At 56.2% G+C, this 26,922-nt stretch overlaps 1 protein-coding gene across 1 annotated transcript in view; it reads right to left on the bottom strand.

Moving 5' to 3' along the window:
- The window catches only part of LOC117648418, a 39,344-nt gene extending 14,596 nt beyond the window's left edge, over positions 1-24,748 (bottom strand). Inside the window, exons 1-2 of the mRNA XM_034390923.1 lie at positions 24,572-24,748; positions 2,984-3,056 (exon numbers count right to left, since the gene is read on the bottom strand). Coding sequence (XP_034246814.1) covers positions 2,984-3,056; positions 24,572-24,748 — 250 coding nt within the window. The remainder of the gene's footprint in view (positions 1-2,983; positions 3,057-24,571) is intronic.
- Between the last annotated feature and the right edge of the window lie 2,174 nt (positions 24,749-26,922).

Here is a 26,922-nt window from a genome sequence, read left to right as displayed (position 1 = left end):
GAAGACCGGTGGAGGCGGCCCAAACTCTGGTCGCTAAACGGGACTCAAACTGAACGTGTGACCCCACCAACGGATTCCTTGTTCGGAGAGCAGTCCATTAGTGGGGTCACACGTTCGGTTCGAGTCCCTTTTAGTGACTCTGGAGCTTAAAACGCGTCCTGGATTTCGGCCGCCTCCACCGGTCTTCTGGCCCACTGTGTCGCCAGCCACCCCCAGCAGCGACGATAAATCGAACTCGATAATCGAACCGGCTTCCGCAGGACGCCATCTGATAACGCCGCCCGGCGGGAGGGCGGCTATCGAGGCGCACGACTTGGATCGCCCAACAACAACAGCAAGGCAAACAGAACAACAACAAAAACAAGAGCGGCAATGCGGGGGCAGCGACCTCCACGGATTTGACCCGCAGCGATCCGCCAACATCAATACGCAGGGGCGTTTTCTCGCACGAACAGGCCGAGAACACGACATGTATCCAAAGGCCGTGTCATTAACGCCTCTACACACAGGCTCTCTCTCTCTCTCTCTCTCTCTCTCTCTCTCTCTCTCGCACACACAACTGGGCCGGACGTCCGGACGCGAAGGACAATACGAATGAATGGAAATGACGAATGAATCGGATAATGCCTCGTAATTGGAAGACACCTCTCTCTCTCTCTCTCAGAGACACAGCGGCGGGCCTCACTTAGATATTTATATATTACGACAGCTGACGAGGCGAGGAGCCATGGGAAAAAAATAGAGAGACGCGCCGCCTGCGCCGCCTTTGGCGCGAGCGTGGCTTCGGTGCCCACGCTCGATCCGTCCACGTTGCTTTCAATCCGCCGCGGCGAGCGTGGCGAGCGTGGCGTCCGGTGCGGGTAGCTACATTGTCAGCACGTAGTTTGCGCTTGCGGCCGACGGAGAGAAGGGGGGGGGGAGGTGGCGGCCGGGTTTTATAGCCAGCGTTTAGCCAAGTCAGTTACGTCCCGTGCTATATGCTGCTGGTTAGCTACGCTCGGTACCTTGCCTCCCCCCCTCCACCTTCAGTCCTTTAAAGACCCGAGCCGTATGCCAACCTGCTACAATGATAGGGGCGATGAGAGAGTCAGCATCGGCGCGGGAAAGAGCACTCGCAGAGAGAGAGAGAGAGAGAGAGAGAGAGAGAGAGAGAGAGAGAGAGGCGAGGTTAGGCAACCCGGCGGCATGCGCGTGTGGCGGGCTGGCCGTCGCCACGGGGCTCCGCACGCTCGCAGTGCCCGCCTGTCTCTCTCGCACCCTCACGGCACTACCCTTCGAGTGCGAGAGAGACAGAGCGAGACCCTTTTTCACCGTCTCCAGTCACCACGTTCACCCCGGCAGTTCACCATCCGCCCTTCCGGCCGGCTCCATATCCGGTCCAGAATAGTCAACGCTCTGGCCGCGGTGGCCGAGAGCAGCGTAGTGCCAAGCCCCCCCCCCCCCCCCCCCCCCCCCCGGGCCACGGCGGCAACACGGAACCCCAGCAGGCACTAGCCTTTCGCATCAAGGTGGACAACGGGCTGACCAACGCCCCCGGCCACAACCACACACAGAGGGCGGCGAGCGAGCACGTGTGTGTGTGTGTGCGATTCATAAATGTCAATATCGCTCTCGCGATGGACTTTGTGATGCAAGTTTTACATTCCGGCCCTCCCTCCCCCCACTCCCCTCCTTTGCCGGCCTTTACGGCCGTCCAGAAAACACACACACACACACATGGCGGCCGGCTGCTTGATTTGTTGCAAACCTCCTTCGCAGAGGCCCCCCCCCCCCTCCCCCGACTCGGCCGTGTCTCGCCGTCCGCCCAACACATTCTAATCCGGCTTGAAATTGTTCCATCCGCGGCCGCGCACGCTCGGCGCGGCGCAAGCTGGGCGACTTTGACCGTGTGACTCACGCCGGAAGCGGAGCGCGCCAAAACGTCGATACCCCGCGACGGGCCGCCCTGGGCTGGCGATACCCCTCGCTTACTTCCCCACTCATTTCCCCGGGCATCGATCAAGGCCGTTAGGCGGACAGACGGACAGCAGGGCGATAATGCAGGTCCGGATTCCTAATTATCTCGGTGTACGTGTAGTGCATGATTCCACCTGAGTTATCGACACGGGTAACCTGCACCGACCCCGGACGGACTCCGGGTAACTCCAGTTACACCGCGGAGGGGATGCCCGATGGTTACCTCACCAACCCGCCGCTCCACACAGTCATCCGAATCACCCTGGTTGGTCCTCCAGTCACGGTTCGAGTCACTCAATATTCACTATAGTTGACAGTTTCTGAGACACCCATTGCCTGGGCACCTCACAACGATTTACCCCCTCTTGCACCGCTTTCAAGGTCTCATCGAACTCAATTATCCTGTTTTTCGTTCTGGTTTTAAAAAAGATTTTTTCAGACAGTCATTTACCCCATTTACCTCAGTTACCCGTCGAAAGTAATGTCTACGTGTTTATACACACGGCCCGCCAAAAATTTCCGAGAATCCCTCTCTGTCTCTCTGCAACATTGAAGCGAATCGAGCGGCGGTCTCGCCTTCGGCGACCGGAGGGGGAGGGGCGGCGGCGGGCCACACCGTAAAAACAAAAATACGGGCATAAAAATTGTCAAAAGCGATTGCGACACAACCGCAACGACAAAGGACCGAAAGGGTTATATCAAAAAAGCCGACGAGCACTCTCCAAAAAATATTTTCAAACGAATCGGCCAGAAACCGAAATTCGACATGACGGAGAGTTTTTTCCGACGTCCGTCTCAAGCGCGTGTGCGCATATCGAAGCAAGGAAAATGATACGCACCCACGCGTGATTTAAAGACCTTATTTTTCACCCGTCAAACTGTTTCAATTAAAGCAAGGCGGTGCCCCGGCGTTGCCGCGCAGGGCCGAGCCCGGCCGATTCATCACACCTCAACCCTCGGCCGGATCGTCACTCGCGGATCACTTTGTTTCTCCCGTTGATTTCTTTAAAAGAAAAGGGTGACTCACTTCGCTTCTGCATGTAGCTGAACAGGTCGTCCAGGAACTCCTTTCTCTTCGGGTCATCGTTGATTTCGTATAACTGCAACAAACAACAACAACACGCACGTTGAATACCGAAAAACAACAACAGTCCTCCCACACCCCCTAGGCCTCAGGTGCTGCTCTCCCACAGGCAAGGCGCTCTAAATGACCACCAATTCCAAATCAATTTTCTCTCCTCCCGTCGTCCTCATCACCTGCTCTCTCAAGTTCCGGGCGAATTTGTCTTCCTTCGGCTGCGGCTGCGCCGTGCGTCTCGGCCTATACCTAATCGCCTGCAGCCCGTACGGTTCAACTCGCCTCATCTCTGCTCAGCAACAACAAGAAGAGCAACAGCCGGAAACTCGATTTATCTAACTCACGGCCCACGCGGCCCCTAGACTAATTTCCTTGCCGTTCAACCAAATTAGAAAGCAAGCCACCTAAAACAAATGAATCCCAACACAGCCTCCGAAAATATCAACACAAAATGGCAGGTTACTAAAAAAACGACTATGCTAAAGGGAAATGTACAATAATGTACAATAATCAGCGATTTTTTGGACATAATCCCCTATTTTAGTGCAGAACCGCGCACTAACAGTTCATATGGTCTTAAAACAGTAACGCCTCGAACAAATTCTGCACAAAAACATTGAGTGTGCAGGAAATGGCGAACTGTCTCATCAGGGACAGGCTTGCGTCAGGTTGCATTGTCCCTCTGACCGCGTGTAAACTCAGCGAATGAGGAACTACCTCTCACCGCAAAGGCCCGCTATAAGACCCTTGATGGATCCCTGGCGGCCCTGGCACACCTCTTGCCAAATGGGAGGGCGAAGGGCTGAAGAAGCAGCGGGCGAACAAGGAAAAGGGGGCAAAGAAGAACGGAATCGGACGAGGATGGAGAGGACGAAGCAACGGCAGCTAGAGAGAGAAAGGAGCCTCTTCGATTTGCTCCCCTCCTTGCCCTAATGAAAACCGTTTACAGCAGAGGCGGCTCGGCGGCGCCGACCAGAATGTAAACTCCCCTTCACCTCGCCACCGCCTTTGCCTCTCCATTTGTTCTCCCTCCGTCTGCATTTCCCGAGGAGTATCATCATTTGTCGATCCTCGCTGGGGCAAAAAGAAAACCCCACAAATCGACAAGAAACGGCCCAAAATTGCACAGCGTATTCTCGCTGGCCCCGAAAGAAAGGGCCAGCCGAAACAAAGCTCCGAGCGGTCGATGTGTGCTATAAAACCGGCCGCGGGAGGCGGCGGGGAATATGCCACGGTTATTACCGATTATTAGGTGCTTATCAGGGCCTGTGATCGGCGCAAAGCTATTGGGTCGAGCTCGCCTCGGGGGAGGCACCAAATTACCTCCCCGTAGTCGAAAAATGGCCGCCTCGCGATGAAACATGCAAAGGAGCCGCCATGCTGTTTTTCTAACCGGCCCGAAACATTCCCGTCTTTTGCAACTCGACCCTCGTAGCATCCTGGTTTTACTGTGGACGGGGCACAGTCCAGAAGCGGCCACCTTGGAAACAGTATTGCTCGCACCCCGGGGAGTGTGTCCTCGTCACACGCGTTCTCTATTGTCATGATGAAACTACGCTGGTCTGAAGTTCGTTGGCTAGAGATTCTAATGAAAAGAATACACTTCTCTAGGCAACACTTCGTAGTCGCGTGGTGACGAAGTCTTGAAATTTCTTACAATAGGCTCGTTTTATATTGTTGAAACTTCAAATGAAAACCTCGGGTAAAATTTGAAGAGTCAGTAGTGTGTCCACTGGTTAGAGATGTCTTTGATGCCATGAACGGCCAGCGCGGATGGGGGGGGTCATCGACATTCGAAGCAGGCCACATGCCCTCATCCGTTCAGCCTAAAAACAACACATGACAACCGCGCGTCTTCGGAGAGGAGGGTGGCGGTGGTGAATCGGAGGTGCCCAGGCGTTTTTTAATGTCTCCATTCAAGTGGGATTACATCTTACCAATACGAGGCAGGGGGTTGCAGGGGGACGGATTCAAGGGGAGGGGGATGCTACGCAGCGGGGGGCATTCTGTGCTACACAAAGCCGCGGGATGTAGACCACACGCTCATGATATGCATAACGCTTCCATAAACAATATTTCCCTTTTCAATAGAGCAGATGAGACGATAGCCGCACACACACACACACACTCACAGAAACACACCCGGAAGGTAAACAGGGGCTGTCGGGTCATCTGTTGCTTCCTGACGCGTCCCTAAGCAGGGCGACGCAGGGTGGGGTGCATACACGATGCCTAGAGGTGCTGCAAGACAGCGCACGGAAACGTGACATCATTTACAGAGTTGGCGAATCGTTCCTCAAATCCAATCGCCGGGGGAAACGAGTTCCGTCCAAATCTCCTGCGCACGCCGATCGGCCGCAAAGCAAGTCGCGACGCTTCAGGGCCGCCAAAGACACGATTGCGAGCTTGCTAGCGGGGAGGGGCAAGGGGTGGGGGTATTCACAATTACACGGGGCTTGGCCACAAAGGGCCGGCAGTGTTCGCGACAAGGCACCGGGCAAGCCACCGGGCAAGCTACGGGGCAAGCCACCGGGCAAGCCACCGGGCAAGCACGGCAAGCCACCGGGCAAGCCACCGGGCAAGCCACCGGGCAAGCCACCGGCAAGGAGGCAGGACAAATCCCCTGCCAAATCCGCTGGGGCGCGCCCCTTCATCAGGACACTATCCTAGCGCATTCTGAAACGGACGTTTTCCTACACAAACTCGCACACACTTCACACACGAAAAAAAAAAAAACAAAGGAAAAAACTTGAGCAAAATTGCACAGTTATTTTCTCAACAATCGTTTCCGTCGCTAATCCTTTTCTTGTTGCGACACAGACCGGACACGGCAGGTCCGATTCCAAGATCTCGCTGTGCGCTAATCACTGGGAGAGAGAGGCGGGGAGGGGGAGGCGGTGCACGCGGATTCCCACACAGGTGGCCATTGGAGCGTGAACGTACGGCACACATGCGGGTTCTATCGCGGGCAATCCAGTCCGGGCGGACGAGTCGAGCACCGAGCCCAGCCGCGCCGACCGGCCCCGTCGTCCCCGTACAGGCCGTGCAGGCGGCGTGCGGTCACGCCAGCCACGCGTGAGCAGCGTCGCCACACTGTTAAAAGGTGTCAGAGTTGTTTTGACCTGAAAAATCTCCCCAGTCGTCAGCAACGTGATTCTTGCTTCCGAGGAGAAGTGAGTCCTGGGCGTGTTCGATGATCAGTCCACTGAAAAAGGGGCCGTCCAGATCGATTTGTCACCTCCGGAACCTCCAGGCCGCTTCGACACAATTTATTCCAGCCGATAAAAAGCCACCCAGGACAACCGGCGGCGGCCCCAAGCAGCCCCACCCGGACTCGTCGGCTGGCCACCCCGGCGACGACTGAGATAAATCGTTTTCTAATGTCAATATTAAACACACGACACGGGAGTCTGTCTGGACCACTTGACTACCTCGACGGCTCCATCCCGACGCCTCCATTGTGCGGGCCGGGCCCGGCACAGCCCGGCGGGGCGGCAGATTGCTTTATTTACCCACAAGGGTGGTGCGTGCGTGGCACTGCGTGCGAATAGACGGCCCACCTCACAAAGCGACACGCGCGGCTAATCCGACTTGTTCGGCTTGCCATGGCTTGCCAGCCATCGGCTCTCGCCTAGCTGAACACGCACAACAAACAGCATCTCCTCGGCAAACTGAATGCCCCTCGGGTTGGTTGGTAGCCGTGGCGGTGGCGTGGCAGTTAGCGCCCGAACGCTAATGCCCCCTCGACCCGCTTCGCCGTCCCTCTCCCTCCAATCATGTGTCACGCCAATCAAAAACAGCCACAAGCCTCATGGTCCTCGGAAGCGAGTTTGATCAGTCAGTCAGTGGGTTCCTTGTTCACGTGATCAGAGGACTTTGTTTGGGAGGAGCCAGAAAGGGTCTACCGGGAGGTCCCCCGTTGACATCAATGTTCGCCTGCTTACATCTGATGAGGTCACTGTCAAATTTGCCCTCTGGATCCGTGTCCTTCGTTGATGGCAAAACTTCACATGGCTCAGAGCTGCAGATGCCATTCAGAACCTTGTAAAGCAGTGCGGGAAAGCGCTTAGGCCTCACAGTGGAGCCAAAGGCGAGTCGGAGGCAAGCCAGAGGTGAATCAGGTGCGCTCATCCATGATTGATACTTCACAAACACATCAAGCGGGGTCCATCGGGACGGCATTCATCTACCTCAGCCGACACCCTCTCAACGGGGAAACAAATCGATAGGCGTGACAACCATCTGGCGCCGGGGCCGTAGCCATCGGCGCAGCCAGAGGATGACCAAATTCAACAAATGGCCGAGACGCGTTCCTTACACGTCGATTTCATCAAGGAGTTGATCCTTGCCGGACAGGCGCCTCATCAACTGTGCAGCTCGCTGTCTTCTTCGTTCCTCTTTCTCTTCTCGTCCTTCGCTTTGCTCTTTCGTCTCATTTTTCTTCTTTGCTCGAAGTCTCCAGCTTGCTCTGAATCTTCTCCTGGATCAAAATCTCCTAATGTGCTCCTTGTTCTTCCTCTTGCTCGGTCCTCTTCTTCCTCCTCCCCTCCTTCTCCCACGCTGAGGTCACTGCATCGGCTCGTGCCCGGTCCAGCAAATTGGACGCGTCGGGCCATTAGCCGACCACTACACCCGGATTAATTAATCCGCCTGTCAGCGCGGGAAATTTAAAAGAAACAAAACAATAAAAAGCCCGATCCACATTGTGGGGTCGTCGACGTGGCGAAGCATCACACTGGAATTCAGTTCAGCAGGTCCCCGGGCGATATTGGTCGTTAAGCGACCACATCCTTTACGCATCCGATCACTTTAAGGCACCTCGCCCCCCACGGGCCCCGCGGGCCCCACGGGCTCGCGGCACGCCGCGGCACGCGCGATCTTATCGTCGACATCATCAGGTTCTGGGCCGCGCCGCGCCAGGCCACGCCCTGACAAAGTACCAGCGCCGGGGGCGGCTAGCGACGCCCAATGGTTAATCTGTATTTGGCTTTGCGTGCAGTATAGGGCCGCCCTGGGTGAATATTAAGTTAGAATCGATCATTTATCACACCCGCGCACCTCTCAGTGCCTCTCAGGGCTGGCTGCTCGGTCCGACCGGCACAGCGGCCACTTTCTAGTACAGCGCATCGATCACGTGACCAAACTTCCGAAATTTCGGCTCTGCTTCTGGGAAACAACGCTGTTTACTGCAAACAATTAATTAAAAAAAAAAAACTTTTTGGTTCCAAATTTGAAGTGTCACGCACAACTATTTGGGTGAGAAAGCGAACTTGTTGATCGGACTAGCCGCGAGCCAAATGAGCAAAAATAGGGCCAGGCCAGGATAATCACCATAAACAAGCCTGGGCACGGCGGCCATAACTCTTGGCGAATCGCAATGCGATTCAGAGTGTGCCAGAGGTGTGGCGCAATGCGTAGCAATGCGGGGTCCATTCATGCCGGCCGCCTCGGCCGACTCGGCCGCCGCGCGCTCCAAAACGAACGCGGCGACAACTTCATCAACGCCTAATCGGACCTCCCATCCGATCGGAGCGCCCAGCCAGGCACAGCCAGTCACAGCCAGGCGAGCCGGATGTGATTCAATAACGAAACGGCGTAAAACTGTCGACGCGCTCGGAAAAGCGCGGCACGCAGGACTCAAAATCAAAGAAAACAATAATTACAATTTTCTACATAAGCATCCGTGCTTTTCCACCTTCTCGAAATTGCGTAAACACGGGCAAAATTGTAAACAAAACACTAAAAAATAAAAAAAACTTAATAAAAAAACAAAAAAAAACAAAAAAAAACGTAACATCAAAAGTCGGGCAAAGGCTTCCACTTACAGTGGGCACGGTGAAAAGTGAGGTGCTATCCCGGGTGAGTCACGCGCGAGAGGGAGGGAAAACGAAGAAGGGAAAAAAGGAGAGAGAGAATATCGGAAACGCGCGGACACTCACTCACACGAGAGTCTAATGACCGGGGAAAAAGGTGAGGGGAACAAATTGAACGCGCCTAGCGCGTTATTCGGAAACAAATTGTTTCCAACAAAAACAAACAACAAATGGGCGCGGATTGGCGGCAAATGAAATTTGGCGCGCGCCGCGCTCCGTTTCCGGTTCCCCCTCCACTTCCGGCCGCTCTCGCCGTCCCGCCATTATTGCAGAGGAGCCGCTCTGCCTTCGGCGAAAGGCTTCTCGGCGACAGATCCCCTGATTGCGCGTTCGTCGAGGTAATTTTACAATTAGTACGTCGCAATCGCAAAACTTGACCCCAATGTTTTCCATTTCTTTAATTCAGCTGGATTTCCCCCAAAAAATATCCTTTACCTGTGAGCTTTAAAATTTATTCCAACCTGAACGATTTCGCTGAGCAAGCCTAAAAAAAACTTTTCCGTGGTCGCAGCTCACGCCTGTAGATCGAGGGGTAACCCGCACTCTAGAGGTATTCGAGTCATGTACCGGGCGCGGTCGACCGGGCAGACGGCCGACACAGCCCTGGTAAATTTAGCTTTATATCAAAGAAAACGGGGCGAAATCGACCCGCAGTTACCGGCAGCGAGGGTTCGTCGCACAGAGGGCCCAAGACCGGCGCCGGCGGCTAAAACTCTAGACGCGTTTTGAGCTCCAGAGTCGCTAAACAGGCCTCGAACCGCACGTGTGACCCCACCAATGGATTCCTCTCGAGTCCTGTTTAGCGACTCTGGAGCACCGGAAGCGCTTTTGCCGAAGGAGTGACTTGCGTCGCTTGTTTCGGCCGCGCCGCCACCCAAAACAAGCTATTATTCTGGCACACGTACTATCTAACACTAGCGGGCCATTCATAGGAAAATGAATGGAGGTGTGTGCTCGTGAGAGTGTGTGCGCGCGTCTGTGAGAGGCATTCCTGCCAGCGGCGACAAAGGAATATTCCACAGCACACGCCGAACACACAGATTTAAATCGCCAGAAAAAGAAAAGAACCGAGGAGGGAAATCGCGTTGGTATTTGTTTTCTTGTTCGACTGTACCGCACTAACCGCGCGCTCACAGGTAAATAGAATGTGGCGCGCCGCGGTACCGACAGAGAGGGGGGGGGGGGGAGTCCGCGTACGAGGTGGTCTAGGAACGTGACAAGGAATGGGGCGGGCGGCGCCACACACACACACACACAATAAACCGGCGCGCCGCGCGTCGAGACGGGCGGACTTTCATGACGTGGTCCGTCATATCATGCTCGCACTTAGACGCGTTATTTTCGCCACCGCCACATGTGGAGGAGGGGGCAAGGGGGGGGGGGGGCAGTGAGCCGCTTGCATTCCGCCACGGGCAGAAGCGTAGCGGCGGCCGAACTTGAGGCCTTCTCGCTCGCTTCGTGAGCAGCTCGGTCGGACCGTGTTAGCAAGTGTTACTACGGCCCCCCGCGGAGCGCCCAGCGCCGCGCCCCACGGTGGGGCCCCCGCCCCGCCCCCCACGGCGCCGGGCAACGCCGCGCACGGCCACGATAACGCCCCAGAGTCACAACAGTGGCGACAACGAGGGGCTCTCCAGGTCACGGCGTCACGGCAGGCCACGCCACAGTGAGGGGAGGCGGCCAAAAAGCCCGGACGCGTTTTGAGCTCCAGAGTCGCTAAATGGGACTCGAACCGAGCGTGTGACCCCACCAATGGATTGCTCTCCGAACGAGGAATCCATTGGTGGGGTCACTCGTTCGAGTCGAGGCCTGTTTGGGGGCTCTGGAGCTCAAAACGCGTCTAGAGGTTCGGCCGCCTCCACCGGCCTTCTGGCCCACTGTGCGGCGACGCCCTGCCGACGCCTTGCCGGCCCGAGGACAGCCGGATAAAAGGGCCGTTGCCAATTAGCAGTAAAACTATACTCCCCGCCCCCACCGCCGAAATTCCGGGGCGGCGGGGCATTCAAACAGTTCGCGTCCAATCGGAGTAACGAGCGCGGAGCCGAAGTCGCCCCGTCTCCCTCGCACTCGCGAGGGCGACAGAGAGCGAAGATCGGCGGCGAATTTGCGTCCTAGGAAGCGAGACCGCCCCGTAACGTGACACCGCTCCATTTATTTTCTTTTCCCCGAGGGGCCGTCGCTAAGCGATTCAATAAACAGATTCATTAGCGCGGCGGCGGCGCGGCCTGCCTCCCCTCGGCTCGGCTGGTCCACCCCGAGGGTCCACCCCAAAGCCGCGACAAATCGGCGAATCGCCCCCACGAGCGGTAATCGCCCCCAGCACCAAGTGGACACCAGTCCGGCACTCGCAAAAAAAATCTTGATCAATAATGATGGAAAATTCCACTGTATCATACCAAAAATTAAAAAAAAATTATCACATTTTTTTAAAAACATTCAACAATGTTTGTCTTTTAATTTTCCACCAAAAATTTTAAAAAAATTTACAGGAAAATTTAAAAATACTTTGGCTTTACACTCGGTCAAATTTCACTTTAACTTAGTACCCTCCAAAAAGAAACCAGCGCAAAATTTCCTCAAAACTGCACCAAATTTCACCAAAAATTTGAAACAAACCTTGAGAGAAGTGCGTATTAATTCTATTTTCAACCGATTCACAAAAAAAAAATCCGCAAAACACGGCCGCGGACAGTGTGTCTGACAGAGACGGATCAGAGGGCTGCGAGTCGAAATGCTGGTTGCAGTGTACAGGCAGAAGGAACGGCCCAGAATGGAACCATTCAGACCCGAGCGAAGCGAGCGAAGCAGGCAGACGAGAGCGGGCGCCGGCATCTTGATGGAAAATAAAGCAAATGTCGAAAAATCGTAAAATCCCCTTGCCTTCCTCTCCGCTCTTTTTTTTCTTCTGGCGACGGTGGCGCCCCCATCGGCACCGCAAGCCGCAGGGCAACGCCGCCAAAGGCTATTAATGCTATTAATATTTCACTTCCTGTCCGGAACGGCTGCAGATTGCATTGCACTCTTTACGGCCCGCGATGCCCCTTTCCGATTGTTTCCGTCGGAAAACAAAAACAAAACCGCGCTGCACTTCTCAAATACGGGCTGACCCACATTCCGCCCGCGGCAACAACAACAACAACAACATGAGCGAACAAATCCGCACCGAGACGGACAACATTGTCCGTGGGCACTACGCCAAAAGACGGGAACGCAAAATCAAACGATTTTAATGCGAAAAGTCGTAAATGTGTCCGAAAAGGGCGAAATCGAGCGTTTCTGTGACTGTGGCTTCCCGGCCGAGTCAATCAAAGAAGGCGAGATTCCAACACGGCAGTGCCTGCCGCTCCAGACCTCCGGCCGTGTCATTGATAGTCCGTTAATCCGTATTTATATCATGTCGACACGACAGTCTGGCCGCGGGCAGCCCGGGCAGCCCGCCTCAGCGCGGCCGCACCGCCCCTACGGTGTAGCCACTGTCAACCGCGTTGACCGAAAACCGATTCCCTGCTGTAATTATCGGGCCCAAAACTTTCATCCAGACCGGAAAGCGAACACTGCGCAGTGGGCCAGCAGACCGGCGCAGGCGGCCAAAACTCCAGACGCGTGTTGAGCCCCAGAGTCGCTAAACAGGACTCGAACCGAACGAGTGACCCCACCAATGGATTCCTCGTTCGGAGAGCAATCCATTGGTGGGGTCACACGTTCGGTTCGAGTCCCATTTAGCGACTCTGGAGCTCAACACGCGTCCGGGGTTTAGACCGCCTCCATACCGGTCTTCTGGCCCACTGTGACGCTAGAGCCATTCCAACATTCAAACGGCCCAACGACTCACAGTGTGCTGGCGGGCCTGGCGGACCCATTCGCGCAGCTAAAAGGGCCCTCGGCGATGGAAAATGGAGCACGCGCTTCTATCCTTGTCGCTCTCTCTCTGAGTCTATCCGTCAGCACCAATCAATAACGATGGTAACGATGCGGCCGAGCCAGTGTCCACACAGAAATTACCTGTCCGTTACTGAGCGATAGGCACTCATCACGCGTGATGGATCTCGTGATACGGATCCAGCCGCCCACCTCCGTCGCCCCGTCTCTCTCGCGCGGGAGAGACAAGCCACCCCGACTACCGTTGGAGGGCCGATCTGTCCCCAACCCTTGCGTGACCTTCGATTCCAATCTCTTACCGAAATGATGTCAGCGCCGACGCGGGATTGAGGAGAGGAACCCACCTGCAACACGCCGAGAGACACGTTCAAATATCGCAGAGCACGCAGAGCGATGCTCTTCAAATCGCCCCGAGCCCCCGGCACATTAGCCGGGGCATCAGCCACACTGCCAAAAAGAGGCCTTATCTTTTATTTTCTTCAACGTAAAGTGCACACTCTGCGTTTTCCAGACTTTCTTTCAGTTTCATGCCACAGATCTTACCGTTTGCCGGGTCAAGAATTTGAGGGCCCAAACTTTACACCACTGTAAAACTTAGCAGGCCCGCGCGGCTCGAACGGCCTAAAACGCCCCCGCCCCCCTTTTTCCTCCGACGCCCCCGCGACCCCTCTCCGTGATGGAAGCACTGTCTGATATATGAGGTAATTAACGTGAGCATTAAGTTTCAAAACGATCATCCTCACAAACGAGCTCAAGCTCTTCGATCCGGAGGCGCGGGTTCGAATCCCGGCGGGAGCACGCCCACTATCATTTTTACCAGGCAGCGAGCTCCTAGATGAGCCTTCATGAGCGCAACCAATCTACGTACAGCGACTGCCCTCGCAGTGGTGACGTTCGGAACGTTTTGTAGAATCGCCTGCGCTCCGAACGAGGAATCCATTGGTGGAGTCACACGTTCGGTGCGAGTCCCGTTTAGCGACTCTGGAGCTCAAAACGCGTCTAGAAGTTTGGCCGCCTCCACCGGTCTTCTGGCCCACTGTGCTCCCTCCGCCTGGATCCGCCACTGCAAAGGCCACACATGTGATTCCTATCTCGGGTAAAAGCCGTCGGCCGAACTTGCAGGCAGAGACACAGATTTATTAATTTTCTACGACAGCCGAGGAGGGACTTCATCTGGATGTCACGTGAGCCCCGGTCCCTTCCGGCGGGGGCGGCACACACACTGTGAAAAAACGGGCAGGGAAGAGGAAAAGGAGTCCGGAGACTTGAAGTAGCGTCGGCATGCGAGAGCCACGACACCGTGATAAGGGGGCACGCGTCCTACACTGTCAAACGTTTATCAAATAAAAAAAAAATCTTAATTATTTGCCCCAAATAAAGGTCTGTCACCTTTGATAAGTTGGTCAAAAGAGAGCATAAGACTGAATTAATTTTCAGAGTAGTTTTCAATTATTCCTCTTCGACTCAGCCACCGGGCAAAAATTATAATTTTTGCAAATTTTTTTAAAAACAATTGAGGAATTTTGTCAGAGTGGCTGCGCATGTGTGCAACAACACACATCGCTCCGGCCATCCAGCATCCCAGGAAGTGAGATACAGTAAAACAAAAACGCGCCGACCCGGATTCCAGGATCGCAGCCAAGGCCCCCCGAAAAACACGATGCGTCGCACACAAAAACAAAAACAAAAGTAGAACACGCTCTATGGAGTCTTCAAAGGCGGTGCATTTCAAAAACGCATCGTTCTCATTACCGCCTTTGCGAAAATGAATTAGGGACACAGGGCGGGCTTCTGTTTCCCTCCCCCCTCCCCTTCCTGGACCGCCGCCAACATCTGCATACAAGTATCTCACATCATTAGGGGGTGGAGCCCCCTCCGTCTCCCTCGCACTCGCAGTGCATCAGTGCAGGGCGGCCCGTGTGAGCGACAAAGACGGAGAGTGCAGGGGTGGCGCGCCGAGGCAAGCAGCCCCCTGATTAATTATCTTTGTCCCACAAAAATCCGCCGGGTCTGCCCGCGCACAAATAACCTCTGGCGTTTCAATGTTCGGACCAGTCGTCGTAACTAACGAAAGTGTTCGCGAAGTTTGTGTCACGAACCGAACGTGTGACCCCACCAATGGATTCCTCGTTCGGAGAGCAATCCATTGGTGGGGTCACACGGTCCGTTCGAGTCCCGCTTAGCGACTCTGGAGCTCAAAACGCGTCTGGAGTTTGGTCCGCCTCCGCCGGTCTTCTGGCCCACTGTGCGGTGTGACCGACCCATCCAAAGCCCCCGCGGCCTGTATGGCGGCCTGTATGGCCCTGGCGGTGAATTCGTCTTGTCAGTGCCGGCGTCGCCGTCAGCGTCACCACACCGTCGCCACCGCGGCGCTCCCCGGTCCCATTCAGCCTTTGACACCTGCCGGGCCGCCGCGCCGCCCGTCAGCGCTCGCTTCGTCTCCCTCGCACTCGCGGGGCGTCCCGCAGTGTGCGAGCGAGACAGAGCGAGGCTTTATTAATGTGTGGGCTGGCCGGCAGTGCCGTGCCAGTGCCCCATACCGGAGCGGGTATCAGTCACCGCTTCCGGCGCGCTTGTCGTCGCGGTCCGCGGCCGAGGCGCGGGCCGTGGGTTCGACTCCCGGTCGGCCGGCCCTTTTCGGCCCACACTGCAAGCCACATAAGTCGTGGCTGCTTGAGGCAAATTAACTGGCGGGGAAAATAAACACTGCACCATATTTCGTCTTTCGTCCGCCTCCCGAACGCGTTCGCCCGTTCGGCCCTCAATGACGCGTTCAAACGGCCGGCCGTTCGGGGCCGTGCGGGCTGCTGGGGGTCCGGCCGGCCGCGCCCAAGCCGCGCTTCGCCGCTTAATAGACCCGCCAGGCACTTTGGTGATTTATACCAAGAGCGGTCGTGTCACTGACTAATTTGAATATTATGGCGCGTTATAATTTCATCAGTCCGGAACATTTAGGCCCGCGTCGCGCAGTCAGCCGTCAAGACACCTCCGATATCGGACGGAACGCCCCGGGCAGGGACCCGCGACACCACAGTGGGCCAGAAGACCGGTGGAGGCGGCCAAAACCCCGGACGCGTTTTGAGCTCCAGAGCCGCTAAATGACACTCGAACCGAACGTGTGACCCCACCAAAGGATTGCTCTCCGAACGAGGAATCCATTGGTGGGGTCACACGTTCGGTTCGAGTCCTGCTCAGCGACTCTGGAGCTCAAAACGCGTCTGGAGTTTCAGCCGCCTCCACCAATCTTCTGGCCCACTGTGCTCCAGCCCTTGAACACGCTGCCGACAACACCATTACTCCGCTCCTCATGAGGGTCGTTTCCGGGAGCGCGCGAGAAAAAGGAAAAGAATCTTATCAGTGTCGCGGCGCACCTGCCTATCACGAGGCCGGCATGGAAATCCGCTCATCGAAGTCGTCCACGTCCCTCCCGCATGGCCGCCTGGTTCCCACCGATACGACGCAATTGCGCCTGTGTGTGTGTGTGTGGCCGCAACACACCCACTGTTAAAAAAAATCTTGGAAATTCCTACAAAACTTGCAGGAAAAATAATTGCCAGATAATTTTAAAAAAAATTCAAATGATTGGTATTTAAATAAGTTCCCGGCAGGTAAATTTTAAACTTTAAGCTCCCCGTTAATTTCTCTCTTGGAACAGCGGGAGCCAGTCCAGTCCACCTGAAAAAATAAAATAAAAAATAGTGGCGCCAAAAATCAAATTCCGTGCCTCCGCGCGGCTGATTCTTTGAAACAAGTCGGACGGCGGCGCGTCTCCGACACACACACACACACACACACACACACTCACACACTCAGACACACAGACACACACAGGCGGGAAGTAGGGCGGTGATGGCGTGCAGAGTGGCCGGGCCGACACGCCATACGCGGCGCGGCCGGCTCACACTAATCAGACAAATAGTCCCTCCGTTTCGATTCCTCGGAATAACACCAAAACGAGCGCCTCTTACGCCCCCCTTATTAGTCATCGGCACACACACACACACACACACACACACACACACACACAGAGTCAAAAATAGAGCCAAGCGGAAACAATACTCGGCACGCCAACCGGTCGTATCCAACACCCAGTGATTTGGCGGCCCGACTCGCCATTCACACACACACACACACACATTCACACACACACACGCACACACACAGGCTGCGCAATAGTACCAGGTCTTCCCCGAACCGCATCCAAGCTGCACGGATATGCACCGATGCAGCCACTATACTCCACACTAACGAGGGTCCTAACGACTGCCTTGGATATGGGTGCGGATATCCCAGGAGGGGGAGAGAGAGAGAGAGAGAGAGAGAGAGAGAGAGAGAGAGAGAGAAGAGAGAGAGAGAGAGAAGGTGAAAGGAGACTGAGATTGTCGCGCGTATTGAGAAACCTATCCCCACCCTTCCGCATTCCCAAACGAGTGACTCGGAGAAAGCATTACGCCATGGCGGTCGATGGCGCCCCATGACGCCCCATGGCGCCGCACGCAGGGTTCCTATCCGGTGCGTGTACAGTGTACGATCCAACATCACAACTCGCACGCCATTTGGGTGGAATCATCGGCGCGGTTTGCCGCAACGCTCCGAATCGGCTAATGAACGGACCGAATCGCACCACGATATGCAGCGCACGCACACACACACACACACACACACTTACACACACACACACACACTCACACGGAGGGCCTATCACGACGTCACGAGACGTCGATCCCAGTTTATTCCGTTCCTAGAACAGATTACATCCGCCACGCCACCGGACAAACTCTCCAACAGTCCAGTCCGCGTGTCCCCCGCGCCCCCCCCCCCCTCTCTCTCTCTCTCTCTCCCTTTTCTTCTTTTCCTTTTTTAATGCCGGGCGGAGAGTATTTAGATTGGACCGCAATTATTCAAATTACAGATATTCTTCGGCGGCCGAGGAGCGGGCCCCCGTTTATTGTATCATGTGTGATTGCTGAATGCGAAATAATGACGGCTGCAAGCCAGTAGCACACACACACACACACAGAGGCTCAAAACACACACAAAACACCACACAAACTCGAGGAAGCGACAACCGAATCCGGATCCACAGAAGTGTCGTTCATTTAAAGTCAATCGAATGGAGTGCCAGTCATACACAGAGGGGCACAGTCAAATTGGACAGTGGGACATCAAAACACGGTCAAATGCAGTCGTGAGACAGTCAAATGCAGTGGAACAGTCAAATGCAGTGGGACAGTCAAATGCAGTGGGACAGTCAAATGCAGTGGGAAAAGTCCCAAAGGAAGGCAAAAGTCCCCCCAATAACAGCGGAACGGGGTAAAAAAACATCAAATGGGGGGGAAAAAGCGGGGGGAAAAAGGGGACAGTCGAATTGAAGCACATTGACAGGCATGCCGTTGTTGCAATCTGCCGAAGAGGCGAGGCATCGGATCATGCCGGCTCGAGCCCGGCCTGCTACTACTCGTGTCGTCACCATCTTTACTGCCTCATTGTCCGCCAGCAGAGCTCTCCGTCCATCGGTGCGTTTGAGCTCGTCAAATTCTGCCCCGTAAAAAGAGGACAGCGCACTGTCGCGAGCTGCTCGAGCCGAGCGAGCCACGCCATGGACAGGCAGGTGCGAAAAATGGCCACCTGCCCTTTTCCTATCCGAGCGGGCCTCATTTGGCGCAATCCATCGCGCCAGTGTAGGTGCGCAGAACGAGGGCCCCGGAGTTACGGCCAGAGCAGGAAGAGAGGGGGGAGCATGCAGATGCAGTGTACTGGCAAGCCGGCAGACGACGCGATCAAATTAAAAATTGGAACCCCACACCCACCTGCTTGCAGCCCGTGCCAAAATTTGCAAGCCCAGAAGCCGAACTTTAATAAACACCTAAAAGTTTACTCACGCAAAAAATTTAAAAAAGAATCTTTACCCCTTCCTCCAGACAAAAAAAAATCAATTTTTATTGAGTTGCAATTTTAATTTTGCTGTCATTACTAGCAGCAAGTAACAGTGCTCCCACAAAAATTCTTCAAGAGCCCCGACGGACTGGCGTTACGAGCAGAGAGGCAAACGCAGACAGACGGACACACACTTGGAGTGCCTTTCAAATCATTTCCGGCCACTACTCCAACGACGCTGCCCCATTTTTGCACAATGTTGTTTCTCATCACTCGGCATCCGGTCTTGGACTGTCTTCGACTCCCCAGTTCCTCATTTCGGCAGACAATGGCCGCAGCGTCTTTTTGCCGCCGATTTATTTGCATCTCCGGCCTGGGGGCCGCGCGGAAGCCACGAGGACTAGTTTCCTCTTTTTCCAGTGCCAGTGGAACAACAAAATTTGGTATCCATGAAAAAAAAAAAGAAAAATAGATTTTAAAAAAATAATCAACATGAAACAAACAAGGGATTTGCGACACGGGGCCATGGTGGCGAGAAACAACTACGCATGGGCACGCTCATTCTTCACCAGAAAACTTGGGTTTGTACACTACAGAGAAGCAGAGAGGCCGACACCGGTCCCGCTCAGGATTTCACAAACGGGGATAACGGACAAAGACCGCCCGCGGGGCCAAGCCAGGCATGCCGTTGCGACACCCGAAAAATCACAGCGATTGAGCGGTCGGATGGCGACGAGACGACACTTGTGGGGCAGGTCGAAACTTCGTCTCTCTCGCACCCCTACGGCCCGGCCCGGCCCCCCAGTGCGACAGAGACCGTTTCGGAAACGGTCCACCCCACCGTACGGAAGTCAACCCCTGCAGGGCGTGCCTCGCCAAGCCTCGGCCCCCGCCTCCAGGAGGGCGGGGGAGTTGTTCTCAGAATGCGGGGGAGGGGCAGAAGCCAACGACATTAATACTTTTGCATCCCAGGCTACAGCAATCTCCACTCCGCCCTTCCAGACGCGCGCACACACACACACGCACGCACACAAACATACAAAACACAGCGCCGCAAAAACAGCCACCAATGCGAACAAAAAAGTCCAGGCCTTTCCTCCGGAACGGCCGCCACCCGCAAAAAAGGAAATCAGAGAGAGAGAGAGAGAGAGAGAGAGAGAGAGAGAGAGAGAGAGAGAGAGAGAGAGAGAGAGAGAGAGCGCTAACAAGCAGCCAGGTTTCAACAACAGAACTTGAGGGGGGAAACAAGAACCACAAAAAGAGACGGAATTTGCGAATTTGCTGACGGCCGAAGCTGCAGACGATAATCAATAAAGACAGGCTGGGGTTAAAAAAACGCAGAGGAGAGAGCGGCGATTGCACTCACTGCGGATAGCGCCCAACGGCCAGGCCGACGGCGCCGCGCGGACGAGGGAAAAGAGCGAAAAAAAGAAAGAAACATATAAATACGCAAAAGGCAAAATTACGGTAAAGTCCGACGTCCTCGACCGACATCGCCTCTCTCTCTCTCCCTCTCTCTCTCTCTCTCTCTCTCTCTCTCTCTCTGCTTTCACGGGCCTGGGCGGCCCGTTTCGCATTTACCGCGTCGGGCCCCAAGGAGGCGGCAAGCCGTTTGATTCCGAACAGTGCTGTCTCTCTCGCACCCGCGGGGCGTCCCACCCAGCTGAGAGAGAGAGAGAGAGAGAGAGAGAGAGAGAGAGAGAGAGAGAGAGAGAGAGAGAGAGAGAGAGAGAGAGAGAGAGAGCGCACTCGGCGCGGGAATTTCAAATCACAATGCCTCGTAGTCGGCTTATCGGCAGGGCGACTGCCAATAGCGTTGTTGCACGCCTCGCTTCCCACGTAAGCGCGCTATGCGCAGGCCGAGGTAGGGGGGGGGGGGAGGGGACGATATGAGAAATGAATCCATACACCTCCGACTTTACGACGATCGGCCGATATGTATTTATCGAAATTACATGGTAGGAGGAGCGGCCGAGGGCTTGGCAGCGCTTCGCCAGGCTTCGCAGTGCAGCAGTGCGATGGCGGTGAGCAGACACTCTTAGGCCGTGCCTTGGCCTCGGGCGGCGGGCTCGTTCCGAACACCGTCTCTCCTCTCTCTCTCTCTCTCTCTCTCTCTCTCTCTCTCTCTCTCTCTCTCTCTCTCTCTCGCACGAGTGAGACAGAGAGAGACGGGGCGACGAAAGCACGCGTTCGGACGCAGCCCGCCGGCCGACCACTTTATTAAGTACAACAAAACCTCCATCCGCGAAAGGGGAGGGGGGGGGGGGGTGCCTCTGCATCGTGTTATTACATCCACCATGCAGAAATTTGTCGGCGAGTCTTGCAGAGCGAAGGGCGGGAGGGGAGGGGGGAAGGGCCGGGATGATTGGATCGTCGATTTTCTCCTTGAAGGAATCGGACGGGACGGACAGGTGGCGTCGGGAAGGCCAGACGGGCACCGGAGGGGAGGGAGGGGGAGGAGGATTACATCTGAGCCGCTTAGCCATTTTCAACATGACGAAATCAGTGAGGGGCGGAGCCGAGCGGCCGAGCGGGCGGACGGGCGCAACGTCCACCAGATTGGATCAAACGAGAGAGCGAGTTTTAGAGAGAGAGGGAGAGAGAGAGGCACCAGCATGGCGGCGCCCGCCCAATCAGATCAGCTCGCGAGCACCCGGCCCTCATCTGCATAATCAGGCCGGGCCGTGGCGAGCCGCACTGGGCCTGACTGCGAATAGTGGCCCACAGTGGGCCAACCGGCGGAGGCGGTCAAAAACCCGGACGCGTTTCGAGCGCCAGAGTCGCTAAATGGGACTCGGAACCGAACGTGTGACCCCACCAATGGATTCCTCGTTCGGAGAGCAATCCATCGGTGGGGTCACACGTTCGGTTCGAGTGCCATTCAGCGAGCGCGAAACGCGTCTAGCCCACTGGGCAGGGCCCACACTGCAAACGGCGCTCATTCTCCCAGTGTAGCACTCACTCACCGGGCCGGCGAATCGCACACGAGGCAACCAACAGCGGAAAGAAACTCACCTGCAATCAAACAGAACAAGACGGGTACGTTAGAAAAAGAGGGCCAATAAACGTGACGGCACACTGCAGCCACGGACGCATCCAGCCTCCGAGGCGACCGTCCCTGCAGCAAGTAGCAGGCACGGCACTGCAAAAAAATTAAAAATTGTTTCTTTTCCGCTTTTTTCCTCGTTTTATTTCGCACGCGAATCGCCGAAGGGGCCGAAGGAGGCGGTGCCGGCACACACACTGCAACATTAGGTCTTTATTTGAAAGGCAGCGAGCCCCGTACTGCCCCTGGCTTGCACACTGCACGAAAAGGGGAGGGGGGGGGGGCGTCGCCATGACGACGACGGGGCCCGGGGGCGAGAAGCCGTACTGTACGTATGTGTACACGCTCGTTCTCACGTTTCTCGTCTTGTTGTGCTCGCATGCACGCTTCCCTAACGGGCACAAAATACTAATTTTTTTTCCGCCGCGGCCGGGACGCGAACCAGCGCCCGGCACAGCGTGGACACGGAACACGGGGGGGCTCTATGGAACAACGAGCCAGAAACCATTCGATTTGGTAGGGCGCGCATTTCCATATCGGTCGATAGGCAAGGGGATTCGAAGGCGGCGGCGGACTCAGACACACACACACACACACACACACACACACACACACACACACACACACACACACACACACAGAGGGGCCCTGCTGTTTAATCGGAAAGCGGCGCGCAGAGAAAAAAAAAAACGAAAAAGGGGTTCACCATACCTGATGCCTTATGGAACGCGGCGGCGAGACGTCAACCCTATTAAATACCGTCATTAGTCAACACCTCCTCCGTCGATCCGTCCGTCTGTCTGTCTGTCTGTCCGTCCGTCCGATGGAGGAGCGTTACAAGGTCTCCGACCGAGAAGAACATCAGCGGCCAAGTCAAAACTTTCGGAAAGCGCAGCGCTCACGCTCAGAAGTAGCCGCCAACCCTTCCACCCCTTTTACGTAGAATTCGCGTCTCGATCCAAATTTCTCATACCGACACACTACTAAAAAGGTCGACCACCCGTGCGCGCCTTCGGGAGCCACCGGCGTGCCCAGACCGTCTAAACGGCACCCAAACCGTCTCTCTCTCTCTCTCTCTCTCTCTTCTCTCTCTCTCTCTCTCTCTCTAACAGGAGCCCCCGACCCGAACGCGTCGCTAACACACACACACACACACACACAACGAGTGTGTCTGCCCCGAATACAACCCCGTGCCCAAGCGGAGGCCCCACGAATAACCAGACGAGAAGTGACGATTAATAACCAAACAGAGCTCAGGTAGGTAGAACGGCACCTATACTGTACAGTCCGCCCGTCCGTCGCCTTCCCACACACACGCACACACACACACACGCATTACCATGCTAACCTTTCCTCTCATCGTCGTCTGGACAGGGTCTGTGATGAAATCAAATCACTCTCTTTGTCTCGGCCCTGGGAACTCTAAGCCCACGACGCCCGCGCAGTCTCAGAGAGAGAGAGAAGTGAGAGAAAGAAGAAGAGAGGAGGAGAATGCTATAATTGTGCATTTCCCCCGTAGGTAGACACCAATCAGGAAAGGAAACCAAGCTCCCAGACATGAGGCGAGAGCCACGCTCATTCCAAGTAACTTTCGAATGTCTTAAGCAACCCTCCGAGTGCCTAAGAAGAGGACTTAAGCGACCCCCGAGACTTAAGCGACCTGATGCAAGAATTGAGGGGCCTTCCCCCGAATGCCTAAGCAACCTACGAGTGCCTTAAGCAACCCTTCGAGTGCCTTAAGCGACCCTCCGAGTGCCTCAAGCAACCCTCCGAGTGCCTTAAGCAACCCTCCGAGTGCCTTAAGCAACCCTCCGAGTGCCTTAAGCGACCCTCCGAGTGCCTTAAGCAACCCTCCGAGTGCCTTAAGCAACCCTTCGAGTGCCTTAGCAACCCTCCGAGCGCCTAAACTACGCAAAGGCGCGTGGAAAAGTTTCGATACGAGACGGGCATCAGCCAGCACGCTCCTCGCAGGAGGATAGAAAGTAAATGACACAGGAAGAGCGAAATAGAAGCCCAGGCCGACCCGACCCGGCCGGCATGGTCCGAACCGGGCGCCCAAAACGAACGCCATTTATTCCCAAAGTATTCAAGACCGATTCCGAGAGGCGTCCCTCTCTCTCGCACCCGCACGGGACGCCCCGCGAGGGAGACGGAGCGACGACCCTCAGTCCGCGTGTATTAAAACGCTAACGGGGCCCGGCATCGACAGACCGCACGCGCGTTCGGCCGCCGAGGTTCGGCCGCTCCGAGGCGCCACGCCGTGTTCAGGGAAAAGAGCCAAGGAGGCCCACCCGTCGATAATTTAGACAATTTAGACAATTTTGGCATCGAAACCGGATCTATCGTTGCAACGGAGCGGATCGCGTCACGCGAGGCGGCGGGACAGACAGACAGACAGACAGACAGACAGACAGACAGACACACACACACACACTCACACAAAATGAAAATCGCCGGCCGTGAAATTATATTTGGAAAGCGGTGCACGTGGGTCAAAGCAAGGAGCAAAAAGGGAGAAACTGAAAAAACAGGTGTTTGAGGGAGGGGCGCACACAGAAAGGGGGGCGAAGGTTAGCGAGGGGGGACGCCCAGGGGGGACCCCGGCCGTCTCGTGTGCGAGCACAATGGGTTTATCGTCTTCAACGGGAAGGAATCAACACACACGGCGTTATCGAGGGCCGTCATTTTTCTGTTGGTACACGAATTTTGGTACTGGAATTTTTTTTTCGGCCTTTGATGATTTTTGCCCAATTTGACCAGTTTCTGGGGTTCCAAGTTTCACCAGGACTGTGCACACACGGGCTGGGGGCGGCGGGGGCGGGTCTGGGGGCGGGCCCTAGGGTAGGGGGTTGGAACGTCACTTGCCTGCCGCACCTGTTTAAACTGCTCCTCGAAGCTGTACGTCGGCAGCGACGACGTGGACGACTCGGACGAGTGCGAGGACGCCGACGACGCCGAGTGGCGGTGCTGCGCGTTGGCGGGGGCGGCCGTCGGCGTGCTGGGCGCATGGCTGGGCGGCAGGAAGGCGGCGGCCGCCGCCATGGACGCCGTCATGGACATGGAGGCGGCGGGGTGGGGGAAGGGGAAGGGCAGCGAGAAGGCGCCGCTGGTGGGCGTGAGGCCCGGCGGCGGCTGCGGGGCGCTGGGCGGCCGGCACAGCTCGCGCTCCAGCGAGGACCGCCCCGTCGCGCCGCCCGGCGTCGTCGTGTTGTTGTTGTTGTTGATAATGATGTTCTGCAACAAACGCACCAGCGAATCAGGCGGGGGCGGCGCAGCGGAAAAGGAAAACGCTCTCAACGAGGCCGCCTTATCAGCCGCGCCGGCAGCGCCAGCCACACACGCATTAGCACATAAAAGACAGGCAAGCATGCCCCACTCCATGCATACGCCATGCATACGCCACGGCGCGGCCAGCCTTAAGGGGTGATAAAATTATAAATTCAGACAGCCGGCGGCGTGGCGCGGCTACCGCGGGGACGCCGTCCGGGCGGCGCCCATGTTCACGAGAGAAACGCAAGGCGGGAAGCGTCGAGGCCTCACAGTGACCAATGGGCGAGGCCAAACTTTGACGCGTTTTGAGCTCCAGAGTCGCTAAATGGGACTCGAACCGAACGTGTGACCCCACCAATGGATTCCTCGTTCGGAGAGCAATCCATTGGTGGGGTCACACGTTCGATTCGAGACCCATTTAGCGACTCTGGAGCTCAAAACGCGTCTGGGGCCGCCTGTTGAACACACTCCCTCACCTGCTTGTGGTCCTGCTCGTCGTGGTCCGGCTCGCCCTCGCCGGACACGTCGCCGGCCTCCTCGGCGTCGCCGTTGGAGTGCGGGCTGCTGGCGTCCCCGGGCCGCTGGACGCGCCGCCGGCCGCGGCCGCACCCGCCAGCCCGCCGGCCAGCCCCGCCGCCAGCCCGCCCAGCACGGGCAGCCGCCGAAGGACGTCGTCGCTGTCGTCGTCGCCCAGCTCGGGGTCGCTGGCCTCCTCCTCGTTGTTGGACTGCAACACGACAACGGCGAATCAAGGCGGTGCTGCAGAGCCTCTAGCGGCGCAAGGAGCCCAACCATCCTTTCCCCCTCCATCAATAAAAGCATTTCCGAGTATTTCCGCCAAAACGCGCCTCCTTGGGGCCTCTCGCTCGGGCAAACAATGCCTACACACTCACGCGAGGGGAAAATCCCCGCCAAACACACTCGAGCCAAGAAGCCCCGCGTCGCGTCGAGGAATTTCGAGAGATCGATTTCAAAGTCGATTCCACCGACAATTTTCCATCCGGACCTCTCTCTCTATCGCACAGAGAAGCGAGACAGCCGCTCCGCCAATATTGTACTAACGGAAAAGGGTGCGGCATGTCGCTCCGTCTCTCTCGCACCCCTTGGCGGGCACCTTCGCGGGCCGCCAGTGCGACAGAGATGCAGAATGAGACAGACACGCCGCGCATGACGACTTTCTAATTCGGCCGCGAGGCGCCACACCGTGTGTGAGACAGAGGAGAGGGGAGCGGCGCGGCACGCGCGATGTCACCGTCCGTATCACGGCGACATTCTCCCGAGTCGCCCCGTCATCGCGACTCGGCGCTGCACTGTAAGGGCAAGGCACCGCCGGACAACAAACCGACGGAGAGCGATATAAAGACAATGTTGATAATTAAACGGGGCGTAAACAATGCAGTCGCCATTAGCGTAATCGCCCGGGGGTGATTATCGGAACGACGGGACTAAGTGGGCCTAAATGAAAACATTTAACGCATGGCGACACACCGCCAGGACGGCGACGAAGACCGCCAACAGGACGCCACCCAGGACGGCGATGACGACCGCCACCGGGACGCCGACGAAGACCACCACCAGGACGCCGACGACGCGGACGGCGCCGCATGTCGGAAACGGCGACACTTACAACCAACGCGTCCCGAAGGAAAAGGCGGCAAATTCAATTCTAAATCAAAGTCCCCTTGGGCAGCACTACAGAAACTCCAGCGGTTTCCGAAATAAAACACAAAGACAAGTTCGTCTCTGCAATTTTTCCCCCCGCCGTGCGTTCAACTCTCCGAGGACGGCTCGTCCATGCCGAGTCAACATCATTGTCCCCCTCCTCCCCCTCCTCCTCTTGGCCAATTGCCTCCCCCGGCAGCCATTTTGCTTTTTGCTGCATTAAAACCGTTTCCGGCCACCGTGCCCAGCCTGCCTGCCGGACGGCCGCTCGGTTTTGCCGGAGC

Source organism: Thrips palmi, unplaced genomic scaffold (genome assembly GCF_012932325.1).
Source record: "Thrips palmi isolate BJ-2018 unplaced genomic scaffold, TpBJ-2018v1 HiC_scaffold_3, whole genome shotgun sequence".
Lineage (NCBI taxonomy): Eukaryota > Metazoa > Arthropoda > Insecta > Thysanoptera > Thripidae > Thrips > Thrips palmi.
This window is presented reverse-complemented; position numbering and strand designations above follow the sequence as displayed.